We start from the raw sequence: 27,690 nt of genomic DNA on the forward strand, positions 1-27,690 counted from the left end.
AATTTACTAGTTGTATCTCACTGGTGACATTTAACATGTTTCTTATATTTCCTATAGGCTGATATTAAACTGAGAGAGTTGTTTTGATTCAAGTTCAGTTTTTTTTTTAGTAAGAATTATTTAATAGATGGTGGTGGGCTCAGACAGCTGTCTCTCCTTTTGTGATGTTAGCAACCAATGATGGCTTCAATCCATTAACTCATTAGGGGTTTACCAAATGGTGATATTTTATCAGACTTCTTTCAATTGTTGGCAGAAATACTTGTATAAAGAAAAACTTCCTTTTATCAAAGGATTTGATCAACCTGAGGTTCAGTTCATACAGAAAACTAAGCTAAAGGCTTGATTGTTTCTTTTGATTTAATCAGTTTTCAGACTAGCTAGTTAAAAACTTAGAGCTTTGATCAATAAATCCAGTGTTCTTAATAAGAGATGAGATAAAATTTCTATCTGGAAGATTTTATCTAAAATATTATCTATTTCTGTGTAAATAACTTCTATGTAACAGACTGAGTCAGTGAAACTTAATTTTACTTTGAAGTAAAAATACTGGTCAGAGTCCAGTAAAACAGATACACTTCACTAATTTTTATCATAAAGTAAAACATTAATTACCCAGATTTAATAAATCACATATCTTCTCCATCCCTCTTTTCTCACACTTTCATTTTGGGGGTGGTGTGGGGCTGGAAGAATAGTGGTAACAAGACAAGACTGCAATTTAAAGGGGACAAAAACCCAACTCCGAATGAATTTTTTCTTTAAGAAAGAAACCCAAAACCAAAAGAAAACAGGTAAAATTAGCTATTGGAAATTATGGCCATGTGAATCAACCCTTGCTCCCCACATCTGGCAGCACTTAGCTCCCCAGGGCATGCTTGGTGCCCCAGGGCACTGCTACACATGTTTGACCAGCAGGGCAACAACAAAGGACACAGAGGCTATAAAAAGAGGCAGCAGGTAACCATCAGGCTGGCCAAATGGCTGAGGCACTTTGACAAAACACACAATGAAGCAACTGGTTATTCCCATGGCTGAAAACTCAAGGAGGGGAGGGGTTTATTTTAGGATTCAAGTTCCACAACCCATCTCTTTAAGTCACTGGATTACTTCCTTGTTTTAATCAGGTCCACAAATCCTCTCTTTTCTTTCAGACATTCCGTGAGTAACATCAGAAACAAACTATATAAAGCCACCTTGTCTTCTTGCCAAAAACCCATCTGAAAATTCAACTAGACTGTTTTCTGGACTTTACCCCCAGACTGTGGAGGAAGTGAAGGTGCCAAGTTATTCTGCAAACACTTTGGCATTATACTAAAAAAGAGACAGAAGTGTTCATGAATGAGAGGGTCTATCTTATTATATTCATTCTGCAACTTAGATGAGCACATAGTACTATCAGTCCAAACTAACAACGCAGACATTTCATAATTATGAAGTAGGGGCTTTGCCTTTCCCACAGCCTAAAGCAGCCGCGGGCAAACTACGGCCCGTGGGCCGGATCCCGCCCGTTTGAAATGAATAAAACTAAAAAAAAAAAAAAAAAAAAAAAGACCGTACCCCTTTATGTAATGATGTTTACTTTGAATTTATATTAGTTCACACAAACACTCCATCCATGCTTTTGTTCCGGCCCTCAGGTCCAGTTTAAGAACCCATTGTGGCCCTCGAGTCAAAAAGTTTGCCCACCCCTGGCCTAAAGCCTTCTTTTGGAGCTGTTGGTAGAGGAGTGTCTCTCTTCTCTTCCACCATGAATCCTTACCCTTCTCTTAACTAAAACTACAAAAACATACTGAAGGCCAAAGGCGGGCGCGCACACGCGTGTGAGAGTGGGGAGGGGATAGGGGGGTGAGGAAGGTGCATTGGAGATATGGGAAGGGGACATCTGTAACACTTTCAACAATAAAGATAAAATAAAAACAAAACAAAACATACCAACTTATTCCTTCTAATACAATCTTAGCAAAGCAGGAATGATAACTCCTATTAAACTAAGGCTTTATGGAGATACTAGTGACCCGGTGCACAAAATTCGTGCACATTAAAGGGGATTAATTAGAGGAAATATTTTAATATTGCTATTTGCCCTTTCTCTATAATAGAGGTGCCAGAGATGAAAGAAAATTAGTAAAATGTATATAAAAATCTTCCATCTGTCAGAGTCTGGGGTGCACCATGAGACCCAGAGTCAAGTCCCCATCCACCCACGTGCGCCTCAAAATCACACAAGACCCAGACCCAGCCAGCCCCCTCTCATTGGGCTAGATCCAGATCTGGCTGGTCCCACCCTTGTCAACCCCCACCAGTTGGGGGGGCACAGCCTGCAGTCCCCCAGCCTGGTGTCAGAGCAGGGGGTGAGGCCTGAGGTCCCCCATCAAGCCCCACCAGGCGGGAGGCACAGCCTGAGGTCCCCTGTCAATCCCCATGGGGCGAGGGTGGGGGGGGGGGGGGGAGAGCAGCCTCAGGTCCCTGCTGATTGCTCCTTAAGGCTTGTTATGGGAACTCGACCTTAGCTGTGGGTGCAGCCATCTTTGTGGCCGAGTGATGGTCAATTTGCATATTCCCTCTTTATTATATAGGATTCTCTTATCCCAAAGGAATGATTCTAGTACTTGGAAATTTTATGTTCCAAACAGGTTGTAAGGGAGATATTTTGGGGCAATCAGACCTTTCCAATGATTTTAGTTACACCATTGTTAACAATCTGTTTCATAAGAATAAAACTCGGGGGGAGGGGCACTATAAATGTCTTTAGTGTCCTATTCCAATGAAATATTTCTTAATTATGAATTTTAGAAAATGATGAGCACTTGAGATAAAATATTTCTAAATTGTCATTCATATTTATTTTTCAAAACAATTTTTTATTTATTGATTTTAGAGAGAAAGGAAAAGAGGGGGAGAAGGGGAGAGGGAGAGGGAGAGAGAGACAGAGAAACATCAATTTTTGTTGTTCTACTTATTTATGCATTCATTGATTCCTGCATGTACCCCGACCAGGGATCAAACCTGTAACCTTGGCCCATCAGGACAACACTAACCAACTGAGCTACCTGGCCAGGCAAAACAATTTCTTAAAACTAAGTAACAAGAAGATTTTTTGATATATGACATATACATACATGCATACATGTGGGTGTGTGTTTAATTATGGAATTAAGAAATCTTTTGCCCCACTAGTGTGGCTCAGTGGTTGAGCACTGATCTATGAACCAGAAGGCCACTGGTTCGATTCCAGGTCAGGGTACATGCTCGAGTTGTGGGCTCCATCCCCAGTAGGGGGCATGCAGGAGGCAATGATTCCCTCTCATCATTGCTGTTCCTATCTCTTGCTCCCTCTCCCTTCCTCTCTGAAATCAATAAAAGCATATTTCTAAAAAAGGCATCTTTTAACAAATGGATAACGTACAATTAAATATCTGGAGAAGCTAAGTATACTTTCATTTTTAAGTACAGAAGAAAGTGAAAGATTTTTATTAAGAAACAGAGTATTTCCAATCATAGTAGGGGACTTTAATACACCACTGTCATCACTGGATAAGTCCTCTAGACAAACAATCAGCAAAGATACAGCAATACTAAATGACTCACTAGATCAGATGGACTTAATAGACATCTTCAGAACACTTCACCCCAGTGCCACGGAATATACATTCTACTCAAGTGATCATGACACATATTCAAAAATAGACCATATATTGGGTCACAAGCAAAGTATCCCCAAATTCATGAAGATTGAAATCATAAAAAGCGTCTTCGCAGACCACGATGGCATAATATTAGAAATAAACTGCAATAAAAACAACCCAAAATACTCAAACACCTGGAAGCTGAATAGCATGCTATTAAATATTGATTGGGTTACCAATGAAATCAAAGAAGAAATTCAAAACATCCTGGAAACTAATGACAATGAAAACACAACAATCCAAAACCTATGGGACACAATGAAAGCAGTCCTGAGAGGGAAGTTTATAGCTCTACAGGCCTATCTCAAAAAACAAGAAAAAATGGTAGTAAATCAGCTAACTCTACAACTCAAAGAATTAGAAAGAGAGCAACAAGAAAACCCCAGAGTGAGCAGAAGGAAGGAGATAATAAAGATTAGAGCAGAAATAAATAACATAGAGACCAAAAAAATAATACAGAAAATCAATGAAACCAAGAGCTGGTTCTTCGAAAGGATAAACAAGATTGACAAACCTCTAGCCAGACTCACCAAGAAGCAAAGAGAGAGGACCCAAATAAACAAAATCAGAAATGAAAGAGGCGAAATAACAACAGACCCCACAGAAATACAAATGATTGTTAAAAAATACTATGAACAGCTCTACTCCAGCAAACTAGACAACCTGGAGGAAATGGACAAATTCCTAGAAAAATACAACATTCCAAAACTCAATCAGGAAGAATCTAAAAATCTCAACAGGCCAATAACTATGGAAGAAATTGAAGCAGTCATCAAAAAGCTTCCAGCAAACAAAAGCCCAGGACCAGACGGCTTCACAGGGGAGTTTTACCAAACATTCAAGGAAGAACTAAAACCTATCCTCCTCAGACTACTACAAAAAATTCAAGAGGAAGGAACACTTCCAAGCTCATTCTATGAAGCCAGCATCACCCTAATACCAAAACCAGGTAAAGACAACACAATGAAAGAGAATTACAGGCCAATATCCCTCATGAACATAGATGCCAAAATCCTCAACAAAATCTTAGCAAATCGGATCCAGCAGTACATCAGAAAGATCATACACCATGACCAAGTAGGATTTATCCCAGGGATGCAAGGATGGTACAATATCCGCAAATCAATAAACGTGATACATCACATAAACAAATTGAAAGAAAAAAACCACATGGTCATATCAATTGATGCAGAAAAAGCATTTGACAAAATTCAACACCCATTTTTGATAAAAACTCTCAGCAAGGTGGGAGTAGAAGGATCATACCTCAACATAATAAAAGCCATATATGACAGGCCCACAGCCAACATCATACTCAATGGACAAAAACTTACACCATTTCCCCTAAGAACAGGAACAAGACAGGGATGCCCCCTCTCACCACTCCTGTTCAACATAGTACTGGAAGTGTTAGCCATTGCAATTCGGCAAGAAGAAGAAATAAAAGGCATCCAAATTGGAAAAGGGGAAGTAAAACTGTCCTTATTTGCAGACGACATGATATTATACATACAAAACCCTAGAGACTCCATCAAAAAGCTACTAGACTTAATACATGAATTTGGCAATGTAGCAGGATACAAAATTAACCCCAAGAAATCTGAGGCATTTCTATACACCAATAGTGAACTTTCAGAAAGAGAGATTATAAAAACAATCCCGTTTACCATCGCACCAAAAAAACTAAGCTACCTAGGAATAATCTTAACTAAAGAGGTAAAAGACCTCTACTCAGAAAACTACAGGACGTTGAAAAAAGATATAGAGGAAGACATAAACAGATGGAAGAACATACCGTGTTCATGGATTGGTAGAATCAACATCATTAAAATGTCCATACTACCCAAAGCAATCTATAAATTCAATGCACTTCCCATTAAAATACCAACGGCATACTTCAGAGATCTAGAACGAACTCTCCAAAAATTCATCTGGAATAAAAAAAGACCCCGAATAGCTGCAGCAATCCTGAAAAAGAACAAAGTAGGTGGGATCTCAATACCAGATATCAAGTTGTATTACAAAGCCACTGTTCTCAAAACTGCCTGGTACTGGCACAAGAATAGGCGTATAGATCAATGGAATAGAATAGAGAGCCCAGAAATCGGCCCGAACCAATATGCTCAATTAATATTTGACAAAGGAGGCAAGAACATACAATGGAGCCAAGATAGTCTCTTCAATAAATGGTGTTGGGAAAATTGGACAGATAATATGCAAGAAAATGAAACTAGACCACCAACTTACACCATACACAAAAATAAACTCAAAATGGATAAAGGACTTAAATGTACGACAGGAAACCATAAAAATTCTAGAAGAATCCAAAGGCAACAAAATCTCAGACATATGCCGAAGCAATTTCTTCACTGATACAGCTCCTAGGGCACTTGAAACTAAAGAGAAAATGAACAAATGGGACTACATCAAAATAAAAAGCTTCTGCACAGCAAAAGAAACCATCAACAAAACAACGAGAAAACCCACTGTGTGGGAAAACATATTTGCCAATGTCATATCTGATAAGGGCCTAATCTCCAAAATCTATAGGGAACTCATACAATTTAACAAAAGGAAGATAAACAATCCAATCAAAAAATGGGCAAAGGACCTAAATAGACACCTTTCAAAAGAGGGCATTCAGAAAGCCAAGAGACATATGAAAACATGCTCAAAGTCACTAATCATCCGAGAGATGCAAATCAAAACAACAATGAGGTACCATCTCACACCTGTCAGACTGGCTATCATCAACAAATCAGCAAACGACAAGTGCTGGAGAGGATGTGGAGAAAAAGGAACACTTGTGCACTGCTGGTGGGAATGCAGACTGGTGCAGCCACTATGGAAGACAGTATGGAGTTTCCTTAAAAAACTGAAAATGGAACTCCCATTTGACCCTGTGATCCCACTTCTAGGAATATATCCCAAGAAACCAGAAACACCAATCAGAAAAGATATATGCACCCCTATGTTCATAGCAGCACAATTCACCATAGCTAAGATCTGGAAACAGCCTAAGTGTCCATCAGTAGATGAATGGATTAGAAAACGGTGGTACATCTACACGATGGAATACTATGCTGCTGTAAAAAGGAAGGAACTCTTACCATTTGCAACGTCATGGATGGAACTGGAGAGCATTATGCTAAGTGAAATAAGCCAGTCAATGAAGAAAAAATACCACATGATCTCACTCATTCATGGATAATAGAGACCATTATAAACTTTTGAACAATAATAGATACAGAGGCAGAGCTGCCTCAAACAGATTGTCAAACTGCAGCAGGAAGGCCGGGGAGGGTTGGGTGGCAGGAGGTAGGGGGGTAAGAGATCAACTAAAGGACTTGTATGCATGCGTATAAGCATAACCAATGGACATAAGACACTGGGGGATAGGGGAGGCTGGGGGACTGTCTAGGGCGGGGGGATAAAATGGACACATATGTAATACCCTTTGTAATACTTTAAGCAATAAAAAAAAAAATTTAATTAATTAAAAAAAGAAAAGAAAAAAAAAAGAAACAGAGTATTTCTTACTAACTGATGCTGCTCCAGTGACTTTAATCTATACTAATAAAAGGGTAATATGCTAATTAGACTGGGAGACCTTCCGGACAAAGCCATGGTGGTGGGGCCAAGGCAGAGGTGGTTAGGGGTGATCAGGCCAGCAGGGGAGGGCAGTTGGGGGTTAGCAGGCTGGCGGGGGTGGCAGTTGGGGGTGAGCAGTTAGGAGCCAGCAGTCCCGGATTGCAAGAGAGATGTCTGACTACTGGTTTAGGCCTGACTGCCGGTTTAGGCCCAATCCCTGTGGGACAAAAAACCAGCAGTCGGACATCCCCCAAGGGGTCCCAGATTGGAGAGGGTGCAGGCTGGGCTGAGGGACACCCTCCCCCCTGTTCACGAATTCTGTGCACCGGGCCACTAGTCTATATATATAAAAGCCAAATGACCGGAATGCCAGAACCAGTAGCTTTGACGTGCACTGCTGCCGGGGTCCAACCCCAGCGGGTCCAGGGGTCCCCAAAGGTGTGGACGGAGTCGGCGAAGAAGGAAGGACACGGAGATAGCGTTCAGTTGATCAGGAGCCTAGCCAGGATCTCTAGCCAGGATCTCCATCCAAGTTCTGGTCTGGATCTCCAGCGAAGTTCTGGTTAGGATCTCCAGCCAGGTTCTGTGTCCATGTTCTCTTGCTAGGTTCTCCAGGTTCTCCAGCCAGGTTCTGTAGCCATGTTACCTCGCTAGGTTCTCCAGCCAGGTTCTGTGTCCATGTTCTCTTGCTAGGTTCTCCAGGTTCTCCAGCCAGGTTCTGTAGCCATGTTCCCTCGCTAGGTTCTTCAGCCAGATTCTGTCACCAGGTTCTAGTCAGGTTCTCTTGCCAATTTCTGTAGTCAGGTTCAGTCCAGGATCTTTTGCCATGTTCTCTCTAGCGAAGATCTTCTGTCTGTAGGTTCTGTGTAGGTTCTGTCTTCTAAATTCTGTGTCCTAAGTTCTGTCTTGTTACATCTGTATTTATACCAGTTGATTCCAATCCTATCAATCTCTATTCCAAAGGTTAGGGCGTTTCTTATCTCTATTCCAGGGAGTAAAGATTATGTAGCTTAAGCATGATTGTTCATAGTTAAAGTGATTAATTACCCGCCTGGCACTTAGTTAAGAGGTTTTATTCCCTCCCTAACTTCAGGGGAAAATCCCTACCTGGGGAAACAACCTTTCTCAGAGACCTTGGTTAAAACACATAGTGCCAAGAAGGTGAGCAAACATATTAAGAACAGTATGCCATATATGCCAGGTCCCTTGAAACAGCAAGCATGGACCGGCTCCCGGCACACTGCGGCCCCAATTGGCCCCAATCGGGGCGGGCTGGCCAGATCCCACCCATGCACAAATTTGTGCACCGGGCCTCTAGTATAAGAAAAAAGGCAGAAAGGTAATTGATGACTACATTACTATTGATCTTGATTTTATTACAAAACCAGAAGCATATCAAAAATTTAAATTCAGAAAGATAATTTCAAATGCTGAAGGCTAGGGCCGGGGTTCGCAGGTTAAGAATGCAGACAGGGGTTTTGTCCGAGTATCCCTTCTGTAATGTGATAACTTCTTGCCTGCTTTAGTTAGTTTCTACCTCTGCAATGATTTTTGTGTGTTTGTTTTTGTTAATGTAGGTTTACAAATGAGCTAAATTCTAGTTCATGAGTTTGAGGTAGTTAGTTTTGTGGGGAATAGTTTTTTCATTCACCTGGTATTTTGGAAAATGTTTGCCATAGATGTCCATACAACAGGGGACTTTAAGACCAGAAAACATTTTCTTTATCTCTACTTTATTGTAATACTAGAGACCCAGTGCACGAAATTCGTGCACTCAGAAGGGGGGTATCCCTCAGTCCAGCCTGTGCCCTTTCACAGTCCGGGAGCACTCAGGGGATGTCTGACCGATGGCTTAGGCCTGCTGCAGGGAGCGGGCCTAAGCCGTTAGTGGGACATCCTTACCACTGTTGCAGAGACGGGAGAGGCTCCCATCACCGTTGCTGCGCTCACCAGCTGTGAGCCCGGCTTTTGGCTGAGCAGTGCTCCCCCTGTGGGAGTTCACTTACCACTAGGGGGAGCTCCTGCATTGAGCATTTGCCCCCTGGTGGTCACTATGTGTCATAGCGACCGGTTGTTCTGCTGTTGGGTCGATTTGCATATTAACCTTTTATTATATAGGATAGACTGATTCTTCTACTCATGCTTTAGATTGGATTTTATAAATGGACAAGAACTAAAAGATGCTTGAATTTTATAGTTCAAGGATTTTTAGGTGTATTTTTCACAATATTTTAAAAGCAAATACATAAGTACAGTTATAATTATTGACAATAGTAAACTGCACTTTTTAATAAAAATATATTTTTATTCATTTTAAAGGGAAGAGAGATATAGAAACATCAATGATGAGAGAGAACCATAGATCGGCTGCCTCTTGCATGCCCCTCACCAGGGATGGAGCCTGTAACCTGGGCATGTGCCCTGACCCGGAATCAAACTGTGACCTCTTGGTTCATAGGTTGATGCTCAAGCACTGAGCCACAACTGTAAAAAAAAAAAAATGTTTTTACTGATTTCTAAAGAGAGAGGAAGGGAGAAGGATAGAGATAGGATCATCAATGAGAAACATCATCAATCAGCTGCCTCCTGCAAGATCACTACTGGGGATCAAGCCCACAATCCAGGCATGTGCCCTGACAGGGAATCAAACCAGTTACCTTTTAGTTCATTGGTGGATGCTAAACCACTGAGCCAAACTGGTCAGGTCACAACTATACTTTTAAAAGAGATACATGCTCTATGGAATGTACTGAACCTCTCCTGATTTGTTATGGTTTGACCATGTACTTCCTACTGAATTCTTATTCTCTGATTTCCCTTCTTTGTTCAGGCTATGCTGTATCTAGAGGACTAAAAATGACCTATAAAGTTGCTTTAACAATATGTGGCTAAAGTAACATACTAATCATGATAAGTTTAACACAAAATCAAGAATCAAGTTAGAATATGGTTTTAATGTTCTTAAATTATCGAAGTGAATTCATATCTATAATTGCCATTAAAAGCAAGCACTGTCCTACCTTTTTTTAACCCCCAAAAAACTGATTTTCCAGAGCTTCAAATTATTATATATCTAAATCTATTTGTCATGTAGTTCACAGCAAAACAAACGAATTATTATTTTTTAATAAATCTTCCTTTCAGAGATGCCCATTATGTTATTGGTAAGCAAAAAAGCAAGTTGCAGATCATGTATAATATCATATCATTAAAAACACACATGGATGTTTGCACCTGTACAGAAAAATGAAAGTCTAGGTGAGGATAATGACTATGTGTTCCTGCTTAAAATTCTTCAGTTTGCCAACCACTTTTAGAACATAACTGTAACTTCTCAAAGTCTCCACGGCTCTGCATGGCCTTGCCTCTGCCTACTTCTCTAGCCTCCTCACACTCCACTCTCCTTGGTGTTCCTCAGACATTTTAAGTCCTTTCTTGGGTGTGCATTTGCTCTTTCACCAACTCCTCACATCACTGGCTCATTATCCCTACCAGACCTGAGGCCCTGAACCTAACTGTCCCCTATACCTGGGCTCCTGAGCATTAAAGAGAAAAAACCAACATGATATAGAAAAATGTTAGTTACATGCAAACAAGTGGTTAGAATAAGATGGAACTTGGAGACATTGTAGAAAATAGGTCTAGGCAAAGTACCGGAAATTAGGTACAGCGGTCTGGTAGGGTTAACATCCTTCAGGCCTCAGCTCAAATATCACTTCATCAGAGGCCTGGGACTGGCAGAGATGGGCGGACATGCCCTGAAGCTCTCCTGTGGTCCCTCCCTGGCCCCAATCTTGCACTGGTGGGGTCCCTCAGCCTGGCCTGCACCCTCTCACAATCCAGAACCCCTCGGGGCATGTTGGAGAGCCAGTTTCAGTCTGATCCCTGCAGGCCAGGCCAAGGGACCCCACTGGTGCACCAATCCATGCACCAGTCCTCTAGTTTTATATAAGGGACTTGACCATCCAAAGATTTGGGTATCCATGGGTGTCCTGAAAGCAATTCCTCAAGGATACCAAGGAATCCTATCTAATAAAAGAATAATATGCAAATTGACCATCACTCCAACATACAATATGGCTGCCCCCATGCGGACACAAGATGGGCTGGCAGGGGAGGGCAGTTGTGGGTGATCAGGCCAGCAGGGGAGGGCAGTTGGGAGGGACCAGACCTGAAAGGGAGGGAAGTTGGGGGCAATCAGGCCAGCAGGGGAGGGAAGTTGGGGGGGACCAGGCCTGAAAGAGAGGGCAGTTGGGGGTGATCATGCCTGCAGGGGAGAGCAGTTAGGGGCGACCAGGCTGGCAGGGGAGGACAGTTAGGGGTGACCAGGCCAGCAGGGGAGGGTAGTTGGGGGGAACCAGGCCTGCAGAGGATAGCAGTTAGGGACAACCAGGCCAGCAGGGGAGAGCAGTTAGGAGTGACCAGGCCGGCAGGGGAGGGCAGTTAGGGGTAATCGGGCCAGCAGGGGAGCAGTTAGGCATCGATCAGGCTGGCAGGGGAGTGGTTAGGGGGTGATCAGGCAGGCAGGCAGGCAAGCAAGCAGTTGGGAGCCAGCAGTCCTGGGTTGTGAGAGGGGTCCCAGATTAGAGAGCATGCAGGCTGGGCTGAGGGACACACATCCTCCCCCTGTGCATGCATTTTGTGCACCGGGCCTCTAGTGACTTCATAATAAAATATATTCACACACATAAAATATATGTTTTTGATTACCTATAAATATGACATCTGAAGGCCAACTCTAAGCACAGAGATATATGGTTGCATGTGTTAGGTTGGGCGTTCTCTAGTATTTACCATCTACCCCAGTGATGGCTCAGTGTCCAGCATATAGGCAACAATCAGTAAATGTTTGTTGAATGAACGAAGGAACCCATTCATTTCCAGTTCCTGAAGTGATTTTGGCATATACCACCTCATTCTTCTAGACCCCTTCTCATTGCTCTGAAGGGGAAATGGGTGTAGGAAACCAATTTGATTATTGCTATAAGTAATAGTTGTCTGCCCTGATCCAGAAATCTCATATTTGCTTTCAGGACAAAAATCAATAAATATAGTTCTTAAGAAATTCATTACGCCCTAACTGGTTTGGCTCAGTGGATAGAGCATCAGCTTGCGAACTGAAGGGTCCCAGGTTCGATTCTGGTCAAGGGCACATGCCTAGGTGTCAGGCTTGATCCCCAGTAAGGGACGTGCAGGAGGCAGCCAATCAATGATTCTCTTTCATCATTAATGTTTCTATCTCTCTTCCCCTCTCCCGCCCTCTCTGAAATCATTAAAGATATATATATATATATATATATATATATATATATATATATATATATTATTTATTTATTTATTTTAAAATTCATTGCCTTCCCCTCTGGATGGGATGGTGGTACAGAATTTGTAGCTCTGACTCATTTGTCCTTATACCAGGTCACCTAGCCTGTAGCTGTAGTTTCATTAACAGGCCCAAAACTTTCTCTTCAATTGTGTGGCCATCTATTCATCTCAATATGTCTCAGGAACTGAAATAAATGTTGAAGATGCTAAGACAAATTTTAAAGATTATATTGTGAAAATGAGACTAAGATGTGAAAGCAAGAAAGCCTTTATGCTTTCTGTAGCAAACACAACATCTAAGTAGGCAATTAGGAGTTTGCTGTGAAAGCTTTAAAAGCCTCACTAAGAAAAGGAAAAATCCATGATAAGAGGGAGAAGGTTCTTCCATGAGCTACTTCCTAAGTTAAAATACAGGGCTCTCTCTAGAAAATAAAGGATCTCAACAATGATTATCTATGGCAGCTAACATGACAAAAGAGAGAACAACCAGACATGTGCCTCCTGATGGGAGTATATGACACTACCTATGATGTATTCTTGCCAAAAAAAAAAAAATTTGAACTTTAATCTGATCAAACTCCAGGATGGAAGTGATGGAGTTTACAGAAATTACAGGGAAAAGAAAAATGGTAAATGACATCATGATGATCCAATCAGAAAATCTAGCCTGAGAAAATCTACAGAATAAATGACCTGGTTTCTTTAACAAATAAATCACAAGCGGGGAAAAAAGAGGGAAGAGGAAGCCTATAGATTAAAAGATTAAAGAGACACATCAATCAAATGCAATGTGTGGACTGTGTCTGGTTCCTGAATCCAACAAATCAACTGTGAAAAAATATCCAGGAAATCTAGACATTAACATATTTGATGCTATGAAATTATTCTCAAATTCTGTAAGATTTAATAATGGTGTATTTTTTAAGTACTTATATTTAAATATTTTAGAGTTGCCTACTAAAATGTTTATGGAAGTATATTTAAGATCTGCTTCCACAGATAATCTGTAAAGGAGGAATACAAGATATAGATGAGTGCAGAAGTAAACCAACATTGTTGAAGTTGGGTGATGGGTCAATGGAAGTTCATTATACTACTAGAGGCCCGGTGCATGAAAATTCATGCACTGGAGGGGGGTCCCTTAGCCCGGCCTGCCCCCTCTCACAGTCTGGAAGCCCTCAGGGGTGGGAGGCAACCTGGTGATCAGGGGAAGGCAACGTCCCATCACACCTCTGCTGCTGCCACTGCTGGCAGCGCAAGCCTCAGCTGGCCCTGGTTACCTGCGCCTCGGGCGGCCCTGGGTAGCTGGGCAGCCACCATCCAAGGCTTGACTGTGCCTCGGGCCAGCCCTGGGTGGCTGGGGACCTGAGGGGACTGGGAGACTCTAGAGGCAGGTGCGTGCCTGCCACCCTGGCAGGGCTGAAGGGATTGGGTACCGCCATCCTGTGGCTGTGGGTGCCACCATATTTGAGGGCGGGACAGCCAATTAGCATATTCCCTCCTTATTGGCTATGGGCGCCACCATCTTTGCGACAGTGTGAGGGTCAATTAGCATATTCCCTCTTTTTTAGATAGGATTCTGTTTAGTGTATATTTAAAATTTTCCCCAAGGAAAAGCTAAAAAGTAAAAGTACTAAAAGCTAAAAGTACTATGGTTACCATAGTACCCATCAAAACATATCTACTCCAGTTCTCACCTGGCCCAATAATTGCATCAATATCACAATGAATGTTTATGAAAATGCAGATTTCTGAGCTCTGCCCCAGACATACTGATTATGAAAATTCAAGTATAGGAGCTAGAATATGCATTTCAACAAACAAAAAATTTTTACACACACTGCAGTTTCTTACATAAATGATCCTTATAAACACTAAAGCATGAGAACCACTTACTGGGAACTTTGTGTCAGTTTCAGTCCTCACTTTCCAAGTAAGAAAGTAAAAGGATAAAGATAAATTAACCAGTCAGAGCTCATTTTGAAACCTTAAAAGAACTGAGATCTTTAAGCCTTTTGAATCTTGACTGTCCAGTTTACAGTTCAAGCACCAACTAAGCAACATTGTTTAAAAAAATATTATTATTGGCTTTTAAAAGTTTGGTTAAAATTCCACCAGAACCAATTTACCCTTTTGATCCTTTAAGAGACACACACACACACACACACACACACACACACACACCATAAGTATCACAGGGGTCCCATATAAGATATCTTTAAAAAGAAGGCTCTATCAAGATGTAAGAGATAGCTTGGCATTCTGATAAAAGTGGAGGTGTTCATGGCCAAATCCCTGGGGTTTGGCTGAAAACAGAAAGCCCATTTTCATTTGATAGGGCTGTAGTATATAAGGTATATAGCGGGGGGTGGGGTGGGTTAGGGGTGTCACCTGCCTGCCATTGGTGAAGATTATGTGTCCAGAGGCCACGTCCTTTTCCAAGGTGAGGGTTCTGGAGGCCAATTTTCATCTGCCCAGAAAGGTCACTGGTGGGGCTGCATGGTTTGGGTTTCTTAGAGCTCTTCTTGTTTGTAAAGACACCCTTGGCTTCCATGCTTGGTAATGGCTTTTCTAAAGTTATTAGAGAAAATATGAGGTGGGCACATTTTTCTATTTATCTAAATGGCTACATTCATACCCCTAGCCACTTTTGGTATTAATCCAAGTGGCTTGATTTTGAATTAAAGGAGTGGGCTAGAATAAAAAATGGAAGTACACAGATCTTTTAATGAGAAAAAAACAGCACTTTCATTTTCTCCCCAACATTTTATGAAAATTTTCAAACATATAAAAATATTCAAAGAATTGTACAGTATACTACCTATATTCTACAATTAACATTTCACTATATTTGTTCTTTATCACATTTCTAAACATTCCATTATCCATTTTTTTATGCATTTCAAAGTAAGTTTCAAAAGATCAATAACCCATTCCCCCTTACTTGAACATGCATATCATTGCCCAAACTTCAATATGTGTGTTTAGAGTTCCTTATCTTTTGTATACCGAGGTAAACTTTATATGCTATGGTATGCACAAATCTTAAGCATATCATTTGATGAGTTCTGACAAAGGCATATTCCTGTCTATCAGAATACAAACTATTACCAACACCCCAGGAAGTTTCTTCTCCTCCCTTCCCAGCAATCCCACCTTTACCCAGTACTTATGGAAATATATGGTCTGATGCTTCCACATCATCTCGTGAGGTGGGACTGAAATTATAAGTAACACTTTCCAAGTAGGATAAGTTAAGCCACAGACAGGATAATTATTTTTCTTAGATCATATAAAAACAAAAGCATCAGATCCTGAACATTTTCATACTTTTCCAATTTGACTATATCCCAAAATTTCATTTTAAAATTTCTGAATTAAATGAAAACTTCAAAATTAAACTTCTGTTTCCAAGCAAACAGACAATTTTTTGTTTTTGCTACGTTAATCCTCACCCAAGGATATCTTTCCACGTATTTTTAGAGACAGTGGAAGGGAGGGCGAGAAACAGAGAGAAAGAAACATCGATTGGCTGCCTCCCACACACATCCTGGCCAGGGCCCGGGATAGAGCTTGCAACCAAGGTTCATGCCCTTCGTGGGAATCGAACCCTAAATCTTTCAGTCCACAGGCCAAGACTCTGTCAACTGAGCCAAACCTGCTAGGAAGCAAGTAGACAATTTTTTTCATAACCTTTTATTGGGGCAAACCTACAGGAATACTAGTATAGCTACTAAAAAAATACTTCACACGGGAAATGCAATTAAGTTTAATTAAAATGAATGCTAATATTCCTCCTATAATAGTAAAAACAAATGTTTGAAATCTAATCTAATGAAAGAAAAAATCCCCTAGTGTATTATACAGATAAAAATACATTTAGAGTGGAGGAAGGCAAAGGGGGGGGGTGTGGGGCGGGCGGGGTTGTGAATACAGGGGACATCTGTAATAGGGTCAACAATAAAAATTTTTTTGTGAAAATACATTTTTGTTTAATATTTGAATTTTTATTATTATCTAAATCTAATGCAATCCAGACTTCAAAAATTAATGACTCTATTAATTCTACTATTTTCTACTCATGAGTGCAAAGACAGTAAGTAATGTTGCAAGGATATTCTTAGGATATCTGAAAACTACCAATAAACAGCATCTTTTTTCTTATTTGTTTACTAACTGCTGTCATTTTCTTTGTAAGCAGCAATCACAAGATGTCAAACAAATTCTGCCTTGACTGTGGGTACTGATAAATGTCTCTGCTTGTTTTTATTAAAAACAAAAAATTTTCCCTGCATTAATTACCAACACAGGAGAAGTGGGGGCACTGCTGGGATGTTCACCAGACTCTGGGCAAGCAGAGATGCAGCACAGAAAACCATGGAGCAAAACCGGAACACATTTTTCTTTAACTCCCTTGGGGACTCAGGAACTCAAAGTCTTAGATTCCCTTAAAGGGAAAAGCAGGAGCATGCATGGGGGCAGGGTGGGATCATGTTTATCAGTCACAACAGTTCATCTGGGCCCGGATCCAGGTAGTCTGCATGTCTAAATTTGATGAAATATAGGCGCCACCAGGTAATAGTAGTGGTCAGGGAGCTTGCCAGAAACCTGTAACTCAAAACGGAAAAATGAAATTAAAAGACTACTTTGGCCAGGCAATTTCTTTCTTCAGGATGCAATAACTGCAAACTACAAAGTTGAAAGAACAGACAATTCTTTGTATGTTTTAAAGTTTCTTCTTCCTAATGTGACACAACATCTGGGCCAGAAAAATATACACAAATAGTTTCAAACTTGCATTTCCATACGGAACTGTAACGTTTTAGTAGAACTTCCCCTCCTCTTTCTTCTTTCTCTTCTCCACATTCTGCATGGGAGTTTGGCCTATGGCAGGGCGCGGAGGCAGGCTGAGGTCTTGGGTGCATCCGGAGGGTAGGTACTAGGGCCAACAGTGGTGGCACAGACCCTGACCCTATCCTGTCAATAAACCTTAACCCCGACCTGCCAGGCCCCTGAGCTGGCTATTCTCTGTCTAGCCTCTTCTCTAATTGGTCTAAAAATGACTCTTCATTTATAAGTACCTTTGTGTAAACACCCCACAGGAACTGACAGTCATCAGAATTACCATAGAGTTCCAGTTTTTAAGGCGAGCAACAAAAGTCTTTCATTGTGGTAGGACTCTGAAAACAATTTCAACTGTTGTGCACAATAATACTTATCACTCTTTTAGCTTACTCTGCAGGTGACATTAATTTGACTTTTAAAACTGTTCATAGTGAAATGTTAGATTTTTTGATTTGGTTATTTGAAAGTAAAGATGGAGAAGTGATTTCTGGTTCTCCACAGAGACAGTCTGTTTCTCTTACTTCTGAGCGGCCCAGAGAGATAAAGCTAAAGTCCTGCGCTTCTTCATCCATGCCATGAAGCGTCCCTATAAATTCCAAAAGGATCGACACTTTTTACCTAAATATGGAAATCTAAACAAGCAAAAACTTAAAATGGGAAGGAGACAAGAAGAGGAATAAAGTTCTTAAAAAAATTTAAATCAGCCTTAGAGATTAGTATAAAACACAAAATTATCTTTAATGATTTGAGACTTAATTTTTTTCCTTTTTCTTTATAGTAGTACAAATTTTAAAACACATAATTTACTTAGGACTCCTTAGAAGCAATTCCCTAAACTATTATTTTTCTTCTACTGACAAAATGGGAAAGCCAGTTATTGTCAATTTTATAAAAGAAAACCAATCTTGAATATTGCAAATCACAAACTCTCTTCTGATTGGGTGCAGATTAAAGTCTGCCACTTAAAGAATGGCTTATTTAAATAGCTCAAATTAAATAAACTATTATCTCTAGTGATTCACTACTAAATCCTGACAAAAGAAAGCTCCCCCCCCTCAATTTTCCATAGTGCTTATCATCTTCCAAAACAGTCTGTGATTTACTCATTATATTTGTTTATTGCCTAGCAATGCAGGCTTCTTGAGGGTAAGGAATTTTGTCTGTTTTATTCATTGATGTACTCCAAATGGCTAGAACAGTGTCTGGCACATAGCAAACCCTCAATAAATAGTCTTAGAATTAATGAATAAAAAGTTGAAGAGATAAAGAAACACTCTTAAATAAGGCTATTTGTCTTGTTTCTACATATCTACCTTGTCTTATATTTCAGTATAATAAGCTATCTTACTGTGGGCATTAAAGAATATTACAATATGCTTTTTTTGTTGTTGTTTTAATCAACTACCCCAAAGCTTTTTTTCCTCCTTCACAGAACCAGTTAAAATGCAAGAAGGAAAAGCCTTGAGATTTCAGAGTTGAAGTAGATGTTAGAAACCACTTAAAACTGAGGTCTGGAAAAAAAAACAAAACCAAACTGAGGTCTGTGCCTTCAAAAATTGCCAAGGAGTTTACTGAACATGCAGATTCCCAGGCCCCACTCCACACCTATTGACTCACAATACCCATGCTGCCTAGAAGGGGATAAGATAAACTGTTTAGCTAAGGTTACAATACAGCACTAGATGTGTGATCACGATGCTACTGGAACCAAGAGGTGGTACATACAAATCACAGCGTACTTAAGCTGAATTCTACAGTGTGAGCAGAAATGTACTGTGAGGTGAACATCAGCGGTGGTATATGCATTTCACACAGAGAGCAGTCTCTGTATAATGTATAAGAGCTATAGCCTGAGGGCAGAGTGCCTATCACAAGGATTAGAGATGCAATCTCAGGGACAAAATATAAAGAGCTTTGTGTTCTAAAATAAGGATTTTAAATCTTATTATTTTTGTTAATCCTCATCAAAGGATATTTTCCCATTGATTTTAGAGAGAGTGGGAGAGAGAGGAAAGATAGAGAGAAATATCTATGTGAGAGAAACACATCCATTGGTTGCCTCCTGCACGTGCCCTGACCAGGGCTCCGCCAGAAAGGAGCCTGCAACCAAAGTATGTGCCTTGACCGGAATCGCCAACTCTCTATCCACTGAGCCAAAACAGGTAGGGCTAAATTGTATCTTAAAGACAGGCGGAAGATATTAAAAATTTGGGCAAAGAAAAGTACTGATCATATTTAAATTTTAAATTAAATTTTCAAAAATTTGGGTGGGCTGGGTTAAGAGCAGATAAGAGGCAGGAAGGTAAAGAAAAAGGCTATTGTGGTACAGAAGGGGACAAGTGAGTGGGCCTGATTGGGAAGATGGAGAAGTCTAGCAATTACTTACCCCTTACTCTCCTCTCCCTAGGTCTCTGTCCTAGGAGCCTGGATGAATACTGGAGTTATTAACCCAAAAAGGGAAAAGAGGAGACTTTTGGGCAAGGGTGATGAGCTCTACATTGGACATGACACTGCAGTGGTTCTCAAAGTGTGATTCTTCAGACTAGCATCACTTGGGAGCTCATTAGAAATACAAATTTTCCCCCAGCTGAGGGGCTCAGCTGGTTGGAGCATCGTCCCACACAGGAAAAAAAAGAAAAAAAGTTTGAGGTTTGATTCCCAGTGGGAAACATACCTAGTTTTTGGGTTCAATTCCCAGTCATGGAGCATGTAGGTGGCAACTGATCAATGTTTCTCACATTGATGTGATGTTTCTCTCTCTCTCTCTCTCTCTCTCTCTCTCTCTCTCTGAAATCAATGAAACATATCCTTGGGTGAGGATTAAAGAAAAAAAGAAGAAATACAAATTTGGAGAGTTGGGCGGAGCTTAGCTATTTTTCAACAAGCCCTCCAGGTTCTAACACACACTGAAGTTTGTAACCACTGGGACAGCCTAATCTCTAGCTCCAGAGGACAATTAACTTTGGGGAATATTATAGACAGACAGACAGACAGACAGGTCAGAAAGTAGTGGCAGCTGAAGCCGCAGGCTGCCACCTAAGTCACACGGTAAGTTACCTCCAGAGCTGAAGTCACCATTCCTCAGTCTTACGTTCCTACTTCTGCACTACTGGGAACTATCTCTTAAGTGAGCCTCTTAGTTCAGATAAAGGAAAGATTTATAATATAGTATCTTATTTGTTGAAGCTATCCTTCGAACCCTGATTGCAGTTCATTATTAGAGTCCTTATAGTCTCATAAATTTGTCAGTAGTCATGAAGTCATCAATCACCTTTGCTATCTGTGGCATGAAAGTCCCCCTTATTTCTCACACGCACATATTTTCCAATAACCTTTTTCTTTTTAAAACTTATCTGCTTTCATGTCTTAATCATCACAGCAGATCATCTGTTCTTTTTTAAAAAATATGTTTTTATTGATTTTGAGAGAGAGAGGAAGGGAGAGGGCTAGAGAGAAACATCAATTGGCTGCCTCCTGCATGTACCCCCACTGGGGATCAAGCCCGCAATTTGGGCATGTGCTCTCACTGGGAATCAAACTGGCAACCTTTTGGTTCCTGGGTGGATGATCAACTGCTGAGCCATGCCATCGGGGCTATCTGCCTCTGTTCTTAATAAGCAGAGACAAGTTTACAGGACTCAATTCCATCTATACTCCCGAATCTTCCCATTCCAAACATCACATCAAATGGCAATGGTTCCTCCCCCAAATGACACTTCCTCTTATTCATGGACCATTCATAGGCTGTCTTCAGTATTGGGAAAAAGTTATTTGGACATATCTTCTCAATTAAATTTCTATTTTTTAAATAAACAAACCTAAATTTACCCTGCAGTTTTTTAGACTCCCTTCTAATTACTACCTTGTTTTGTCCTGGGTTAATATTAAAATGTTTTCTCTTATATCCAAGTAATGATGCTACTCTTGGCAAGATGACTAAATATCACTCATTTAGCAAGTAAGCAGTTCTTACCCTCTATAGAAACTTGTATATTTACTGTGTGGGGGGTGGTATAAAAATTACTTATACATATTTCCTGCCCTAGCAGTCTTGATAATCCACTAACTAGTGTGATAAGGTTAGTGTGAAAATCATTACAAATATAACAGCTTGTGTCTCACAGTGAGTGACTATATAGGAAATGATGAACTCAGCATTCCATTCCAACCTTTACCTAATTATTTTCCATACTACAGAGCCTGTATAGCTATGAACTACACTTCCCAGACTCTCTTACATGAGGGTTCTGTATTTGAATGTCACTCTAACAATTAGATGCCTTGGTGGAAGATTTGAATGGGAAAGTGTGATGGAGTCCTCATTATTGTTGCTTTTACTATCCTTTTTCTACAGGTGAGCACAGGTGTGCAAATGTTAGGTTTTTCTGAGCAGCATTCTGGTGTCCATAGCTTCATGAGTATTGAGTAGGGATAGCAGCTTAGCTCCCCTGGTGGGCCAGTTCAGAAGAGCTATTCTGGAAGTTGTTCTTGTAGGCTCAGGCTACAGGCTATTTCTTTAACCCCTCAACAACAAAGAACACCCAATTCCTAAAGTAAAGGTACTTCCACTTGAAATAGCTAGAATGACTTTAGTTTCCTGCAACTTAACCCCAATTGGGGTTCAAACAATTGATGTGAAAAAGAAAGGGAAGCCCTAACTGGTTTGGCTCAGTGGATAGAGCGTCAGCCTGAGGACTGAAAGGTCCTGGGTTCGATTTTGGTCAAAGGCACATACCCAGGTTGCAGGCTCGATCCCCAGTAGGGGCCGTGCAGGAGGAAGTCAATGATTCTCATCATTGATACTTCTATCTCTTTCTCTCCCTTCCTCTCTGAAATCAATAAAAAAAAAATATATCTTTTTTAAAAGGAAGGGGAACAGAGAGATAAGATCACAATCATTAGGGAAGACCAAGAGAGGACCTATAAAGAAGGTGGTGCTTGACATAGTCCTTGATATATATAGGATTTTGGCAAAAATGAAGGGCAAGGAAACAGCATACTAAGTTGAGGGTAAGGTATAAACAAAAATGAAGAATTATAACAAAATGGGTATCTCCCCACCTATTACATTAAATAGCAACAGAAGATTGCCTAATTTAAAAAGATAAAAAATTTATATTGGTGTGTAAAAATCATCCTATTTATTTGTGTGTGTTTTTTAAATGGTAAACACTTAAGTTATCAAAATCCTGATACTGTACAGTTTTTTGGTTGGGATGAGCCACATTTAAAACATTCAATAGCCTGGCTGGTGCTGCTCAGTGGTTGAGCATCGACCTATGAACCAGGAGGTTGCAGCTGGATTCCCAGTTAGGGCACATGCTGGGTTGGGTGCTCAATCTGGGGGGTAAGGGGGGAGGTGTGTAGGAGGCGGCCAATTGATGATTCTCTCTCATCACTGATGTCTCTTTTTCTTTCTTTTTTTTTTTGTTAATCCTCACCTGAGGATATTTTTCCACTGATTTCTAGAAAGGGTGGAAGGGAGGGGGAGACACAGAGAGAGAGAAACATTGATGTGAGAGAGACACATCTATCAGTTGCCTCCGGCACTCACCCCAACTAGGGCCAGGGATTGAGCCTACAACCAAGATATGTTCACGGAACCAGAACCAAACCTGGGACCCTTCAGTCCATGGGCCTATCAGACTATGGCTCATCGTTGATGTTTCTATCGCTCCCCTCCTCTCTGAAATCAATACAAATATATTTAAATAAATAAGTAAATAAATAAATAAATAGATAGATAGATAAAACAATCAACATGCCAGCAAGCAGGCAGTGCTTCTGAATCAAATGACTACTCATTTGTGACATTCTAAAATAACCTCAATGTACTCTCCTATGGGTCTATCTATTTGTGGTTTAACTTTTTTAAAACAACACTTTTTGTTATAATATATTCACAAATCTGGGGGAAAAAATGCTTTGTCAGACTGTTCCCCAATGTTGCGCATGTGCGTGGTCACGGTCTGCCAAACTGAGCTGTTGTTTTGCTCTCTCCTTTCTCCTGTCTCTCACAAGTGGCCTCTTCCATGCGCACATTTATCTCTCTTGTTCCTCACCTATAGATGGGCATCACCATACACAAACTCCTTCACCTCTTACCTACTTCCCACTCACATATGTCTCTATGTATACTACCACCCCACTTCAAGTACTTATACACTTATTTTCTTTTCAACTGATGTGGTCCTTTCCCCCTCTCTCTTCCATATTCCTTTGCTTTCAACTTCCCGTAGACTCCTTGGCCCTCTCACTTCTAGCACACGCTCCAACAGCTGCTGCCCTGGGTCCTAGTTCTGGAGAGGGCTGTTGTCAGGAAATCTGCCAGGGTGGCTGAGGAGATAACTGGGGCAAGGGTGGGGGTGCCAATGCACGGATGCAGGGCACGGAGAGGCCAGGTGGCCAGCCAGGGTTTCCCAGGCCTCTGTGGCAGAAGGGGGTGGGCCTGAACTAAAGAAGGGGGCCGCCAAAGCAGGGAGCAGGCCAAGGCCTGCTGCTCGACAGCCGGGGCGCACAGAGAAACGCTCTGTGGCCGGATGGGGTCTGAGAGTTGCCAGTTGGACATTCTGACCCAAACAACCAATTAGGACATGTTCAAGGTCTGCTGAACAGAACAGTCTTTTAAACTAGGCTAAATCCCCTGTTAAGAGTTGCTGATTTTTCTCTCCCTAAATTTTCCAGATTTACAGTCCTAGTAAGAACTGCAAGACACATCAGAAAAGGGTACTAAAAAATCTGACATACTCTGAACATTAGAGGTAATATTCTTTTGGAAACAAACCAGGTATCTGGTAAACACTGAGGGATCTAGTAGGTATGCTTGATGAGCATTTGTATTAGGAAGGAATTTAAGATCAAGGTCAGCAATAATTAACCCCTAGAGTGCCGGGGAGCATGATGCGCTCCTCCTGTCTTTCACCAAAAGTGCCGGGAGCGCTATCAAAGCTTCGAAATGGCGTCCAGTTCTAAGCCTGCTTTTATTAGTGATGATGATATTGCTAAATATGTCAATGTAGTAAAGGTTTCCTTAAATTTTTGAATATGTAACTTCATTTACTTGCGATTCATAATTTTTTTCCTAAACTGCTGTAAAATCAGCAAAAATGCCTTGGCAATTTTAGCGTAGTTCCTAGGATATTGGTTGGCCCTCAAAGGGTTAATATGCATCCAGGAAGTCATCAACATTTAAGCATAAGCAATATGAGTCTCATTAAATCTTCAATCACTTCCTATTGCCTGAAGGAACTGGTGGTAGTCTAATGATTAAAGCAATAACATTAAAGTAGAAAACAATATTAGAAAATTAATCTGACCCTTGTAAAAGAAGCCAGCACAAGTACTGATCCACGTAAGCTGACTTCACATGACTCCTGGGCAGCTGTGATTTTCCTTTAACCTGTACTGTCTCCCTGTCCCCTAAGTTAGAAAGCCTTGCTGAAAGGTGACTGGCGAAAGAGATGGTCAAGGGCTTTCGTTTTTTTAAATCTAGGTAATTGATAATCTTCCAGTGCTTTCCAACGTGCCATCACACTGCTATCTAGCTGTTTGTTGTATCTCCTACCTACTGTATCACCAGAGGACAGTCTCCCTACACCCCAGCCTTCTACTGCTGTGTTGCTCACTCACTTTTCCGATTGCAGTGCCCCAGAGCTCAGCAATGCCCTGAACAGCTGCAAGTCACAGAGTATACAGCAGGGAAGAAATGACAGAAGACGACAGAGAGGAGCTGTCTTTTGAAATAGCAATTCCTAGAGGGTTTGGTTCTCACCAGCATTAGCCAGTTGACAGAGAGTATGACAAGGGTGTTCTTTTCATTCCTGACCTATTTCTGTTTGATCTTATAGGAAAATCATAATCTCACTGATGACAGAGGCAGAGTATATGATACTCCAAATTCAGAATTATCACAATCGTGAAGAGAAGGATAAATAAGAGTGTGATGTATAGACTCCAAATGTGAACAATAAAAGGACCTCAAAAGTTAATTTTCCTAAGTTAATATTTTACTAATAAACTTTCTCTTATGGGTGTGGTAAAAATTTTTAAAAATCATAGTCATATTACTAGTAGCTCTCCTTAGGAGGAAAAATAATGTTTTCTTTAAAATATATATTTTTATTGATTTCAGAGAGGAAGGAAAAGGGAGAGATTGAAACATCAATGATGAGAAAGAATCACTGATTGGCTGTCTTCTGCATGCCCCCTACTGGAGATCAAACCCTCAACCTGGGTATGTGCCCAGACCTGGAATCGAACTGTGACCTCCTGATTCATAAGTCGACGCTCAACCACTGAGGCACACCAGCTGGGCAAGAGGAAAAACAATTTTAAAAATGCCTACTCTTTCGATCTATGGTGAGACCATGAATAACTTTTACTTTCTTCTTTATACATCTCTATAATATCTTAATACTACCAGTAGGAATAGTTATTAAGTTTATTATGTGTCATGCACTGTGCTGAGAGCTGCTGTGGTGGCCAGCCTCCAAGATGGTCCCGTGACCCAGCCTCCTGGTGTTCACACCTGGTCTGCCACTGTGTGCTGGTCTATGTGATCAAAGGCATATGGCAGGAGTGGCAGAAGTCACTTCTGAGATTTGGTTTAAAAAGACAGATTTCTGTCATAGGTACTCCAGTTCTCTCGCTTATTACCAATTCTCAAAGAAGCAGACCGCCATGTTGTGGGCAGGCCTATGAAGAGACACAGGTGATAAGAAAGTGAAGTCTCCAGGAGGAACTGAGGCCTGCCCAGAGCCATGGGAGTGCGCTGGAAGCAGGGATGACTGCAGTTCCAGCCAACAGCTCAACTGCAACCTGATGGATCCTCAGCCAAAGGCACCCAGCTAAGCCGCACCCAGATTCCTGGCCCTCAGAAACTGTGACGTAATAAGTGTTTGCTGTTTGGGGTGATTTGTTACACAGCAATAGGTAGCTAGTACAGTGGCACAGGCAATATTTCTTTAATCCTCATAACGGCCCAGTAAGGTAGGTATTTGTCTCATCCCGATTACAAAAGTGAAGAAACTAAAGCTTATATGGGTCAACATGTACAAGGTTCTACAACTAGTAAGCAGCAACATCAAGATTCAAACCTAAACGAGTCTGACTTGAAAACCCACATTCTTAGTCACTGTTATACAGCTTTCCTCATATTACTTTTGTAAGCAGAAAATATATTTTTAATTAAGTATTTTCAGTCCAAGAAAAAAAAATTCCAACTCTTCCTTCACTCCTGGTCTCAGAAGTAGAGACACTCTCCCCACTTCCAAGGGAAATTTTTCCCCTTCTCCTCCTCCCGTTCCTTTCCACATTTCAGATCTGTTCTCTCTCCTGAAAGGCCCCCATCTCCAGGATTTCCAGTGGTCCTTATTTCTCACCAGTTTTCTTCCTTCCCTCTATTTGTAAACATAGTCAGGGCCTCTATTTAAAAACAAATAAAAATATGTCCACACAAATCTTGCACCCAAATGACCCCAGCAGCATTTTTCAGAAGAACCAAAGAGTGGAAATAGCCCAAATGTCCAACAGTTGATGAATGGGTAAGTAAAATGTGGTATATCCATACAGTAAAATTATTTGGCATCCTTCGAAGTCCAATTCAATTCCCATTTCTTCTGTGAAGTGATCACTCCAGCCCCAAATTATCTTTCCTTCCTCTTATTCCAAGAGCACAATTATACTGCTTTGTACTGTTATATGGATTAGGCTTCTTTCTCCAATGAAACTAAGAACTATATAACCCAGTTCAGAAGTCACCTCCATCATGAAACTCCAGACTAGCCCCAAACTCTCCAGTTCTCTCTTCATTACCACTATACCTGTGCTTTGACCTTGCTGGTAATTCTCATCTTAGAACAATTCCTTCCCCCACCCAAACTAGCCTCTTCTCTTTTTACTTATATACTCTGGATTATTCGTTGTAATAATAATGGACCCAGGAAGGCGGGGGGGGGGGGGGGGGAGGGGGGGGGTGGGTGAGAGATCAACCAAAGGACTTCTATGCATGCATGAGCATAACCAATGTACACAGATAGGGGGGTGGGAGCAGCTGGGGAGTGGTCAATGGGGGGAAAAAGGGGACTTATGTGATACTTTAAACAATAAAGAATTTAAATTTTAAAAAGTAAAAAATAATGATGGACCCAGAAACAAACAATATAGACAAGGTCATGTCCTTAGAAAACTTCCAGCCTAGGCTTGACTCTAGAATTCATTAATTTAATCCCCCTCTTGCCAA

At 41.0% G+C, this 27,690-nt stretch overlaps 1 protein-coding gene across 4 annotated transcripts in view; it reads right to left on the minus strand.

Moving 5' to 3' along the window:
• Positions 1-27,690, minus strand: part of METAP1D (methionyl aminopeptidase type 1D, mitochondrial) — a gene marked incomplete at its 5' end in the record, with an annotated part of 74,225 nt that overhangs the window by 42,790 nt on the left and 3,745 nt on the right. Inside the window, one exon of one of the 4 annotated variants that reach the window (XM_081095588.1) lies at positions 14,997-15,159. The exons of the other annotated variants lie outside the window; for them this stretch is intronic. Coding sequence (XP_080951714.1) covers positions 14,997-15,159 — 163 coding nt within the window. Of the gene's footprint in view, positions 1-14,996; positions 15,160-27,690 lie in introns of those variants that run through there. 4 annotated transcript variants of the gene reach the window in all.

The sequence above is a fragment of the Myotis nattereri genome, assembly GCF_964212035.1.
Source record: "Myotis nattereri genome assembly, chromosome: 7".
Taxonomy (NCBI): domain Eukaryota; kingdom Metazoa; phylum Chordata; class Mammalia; order Chiroptera; family Vespertilionidae; genus Myotis; species Myotis nattereri.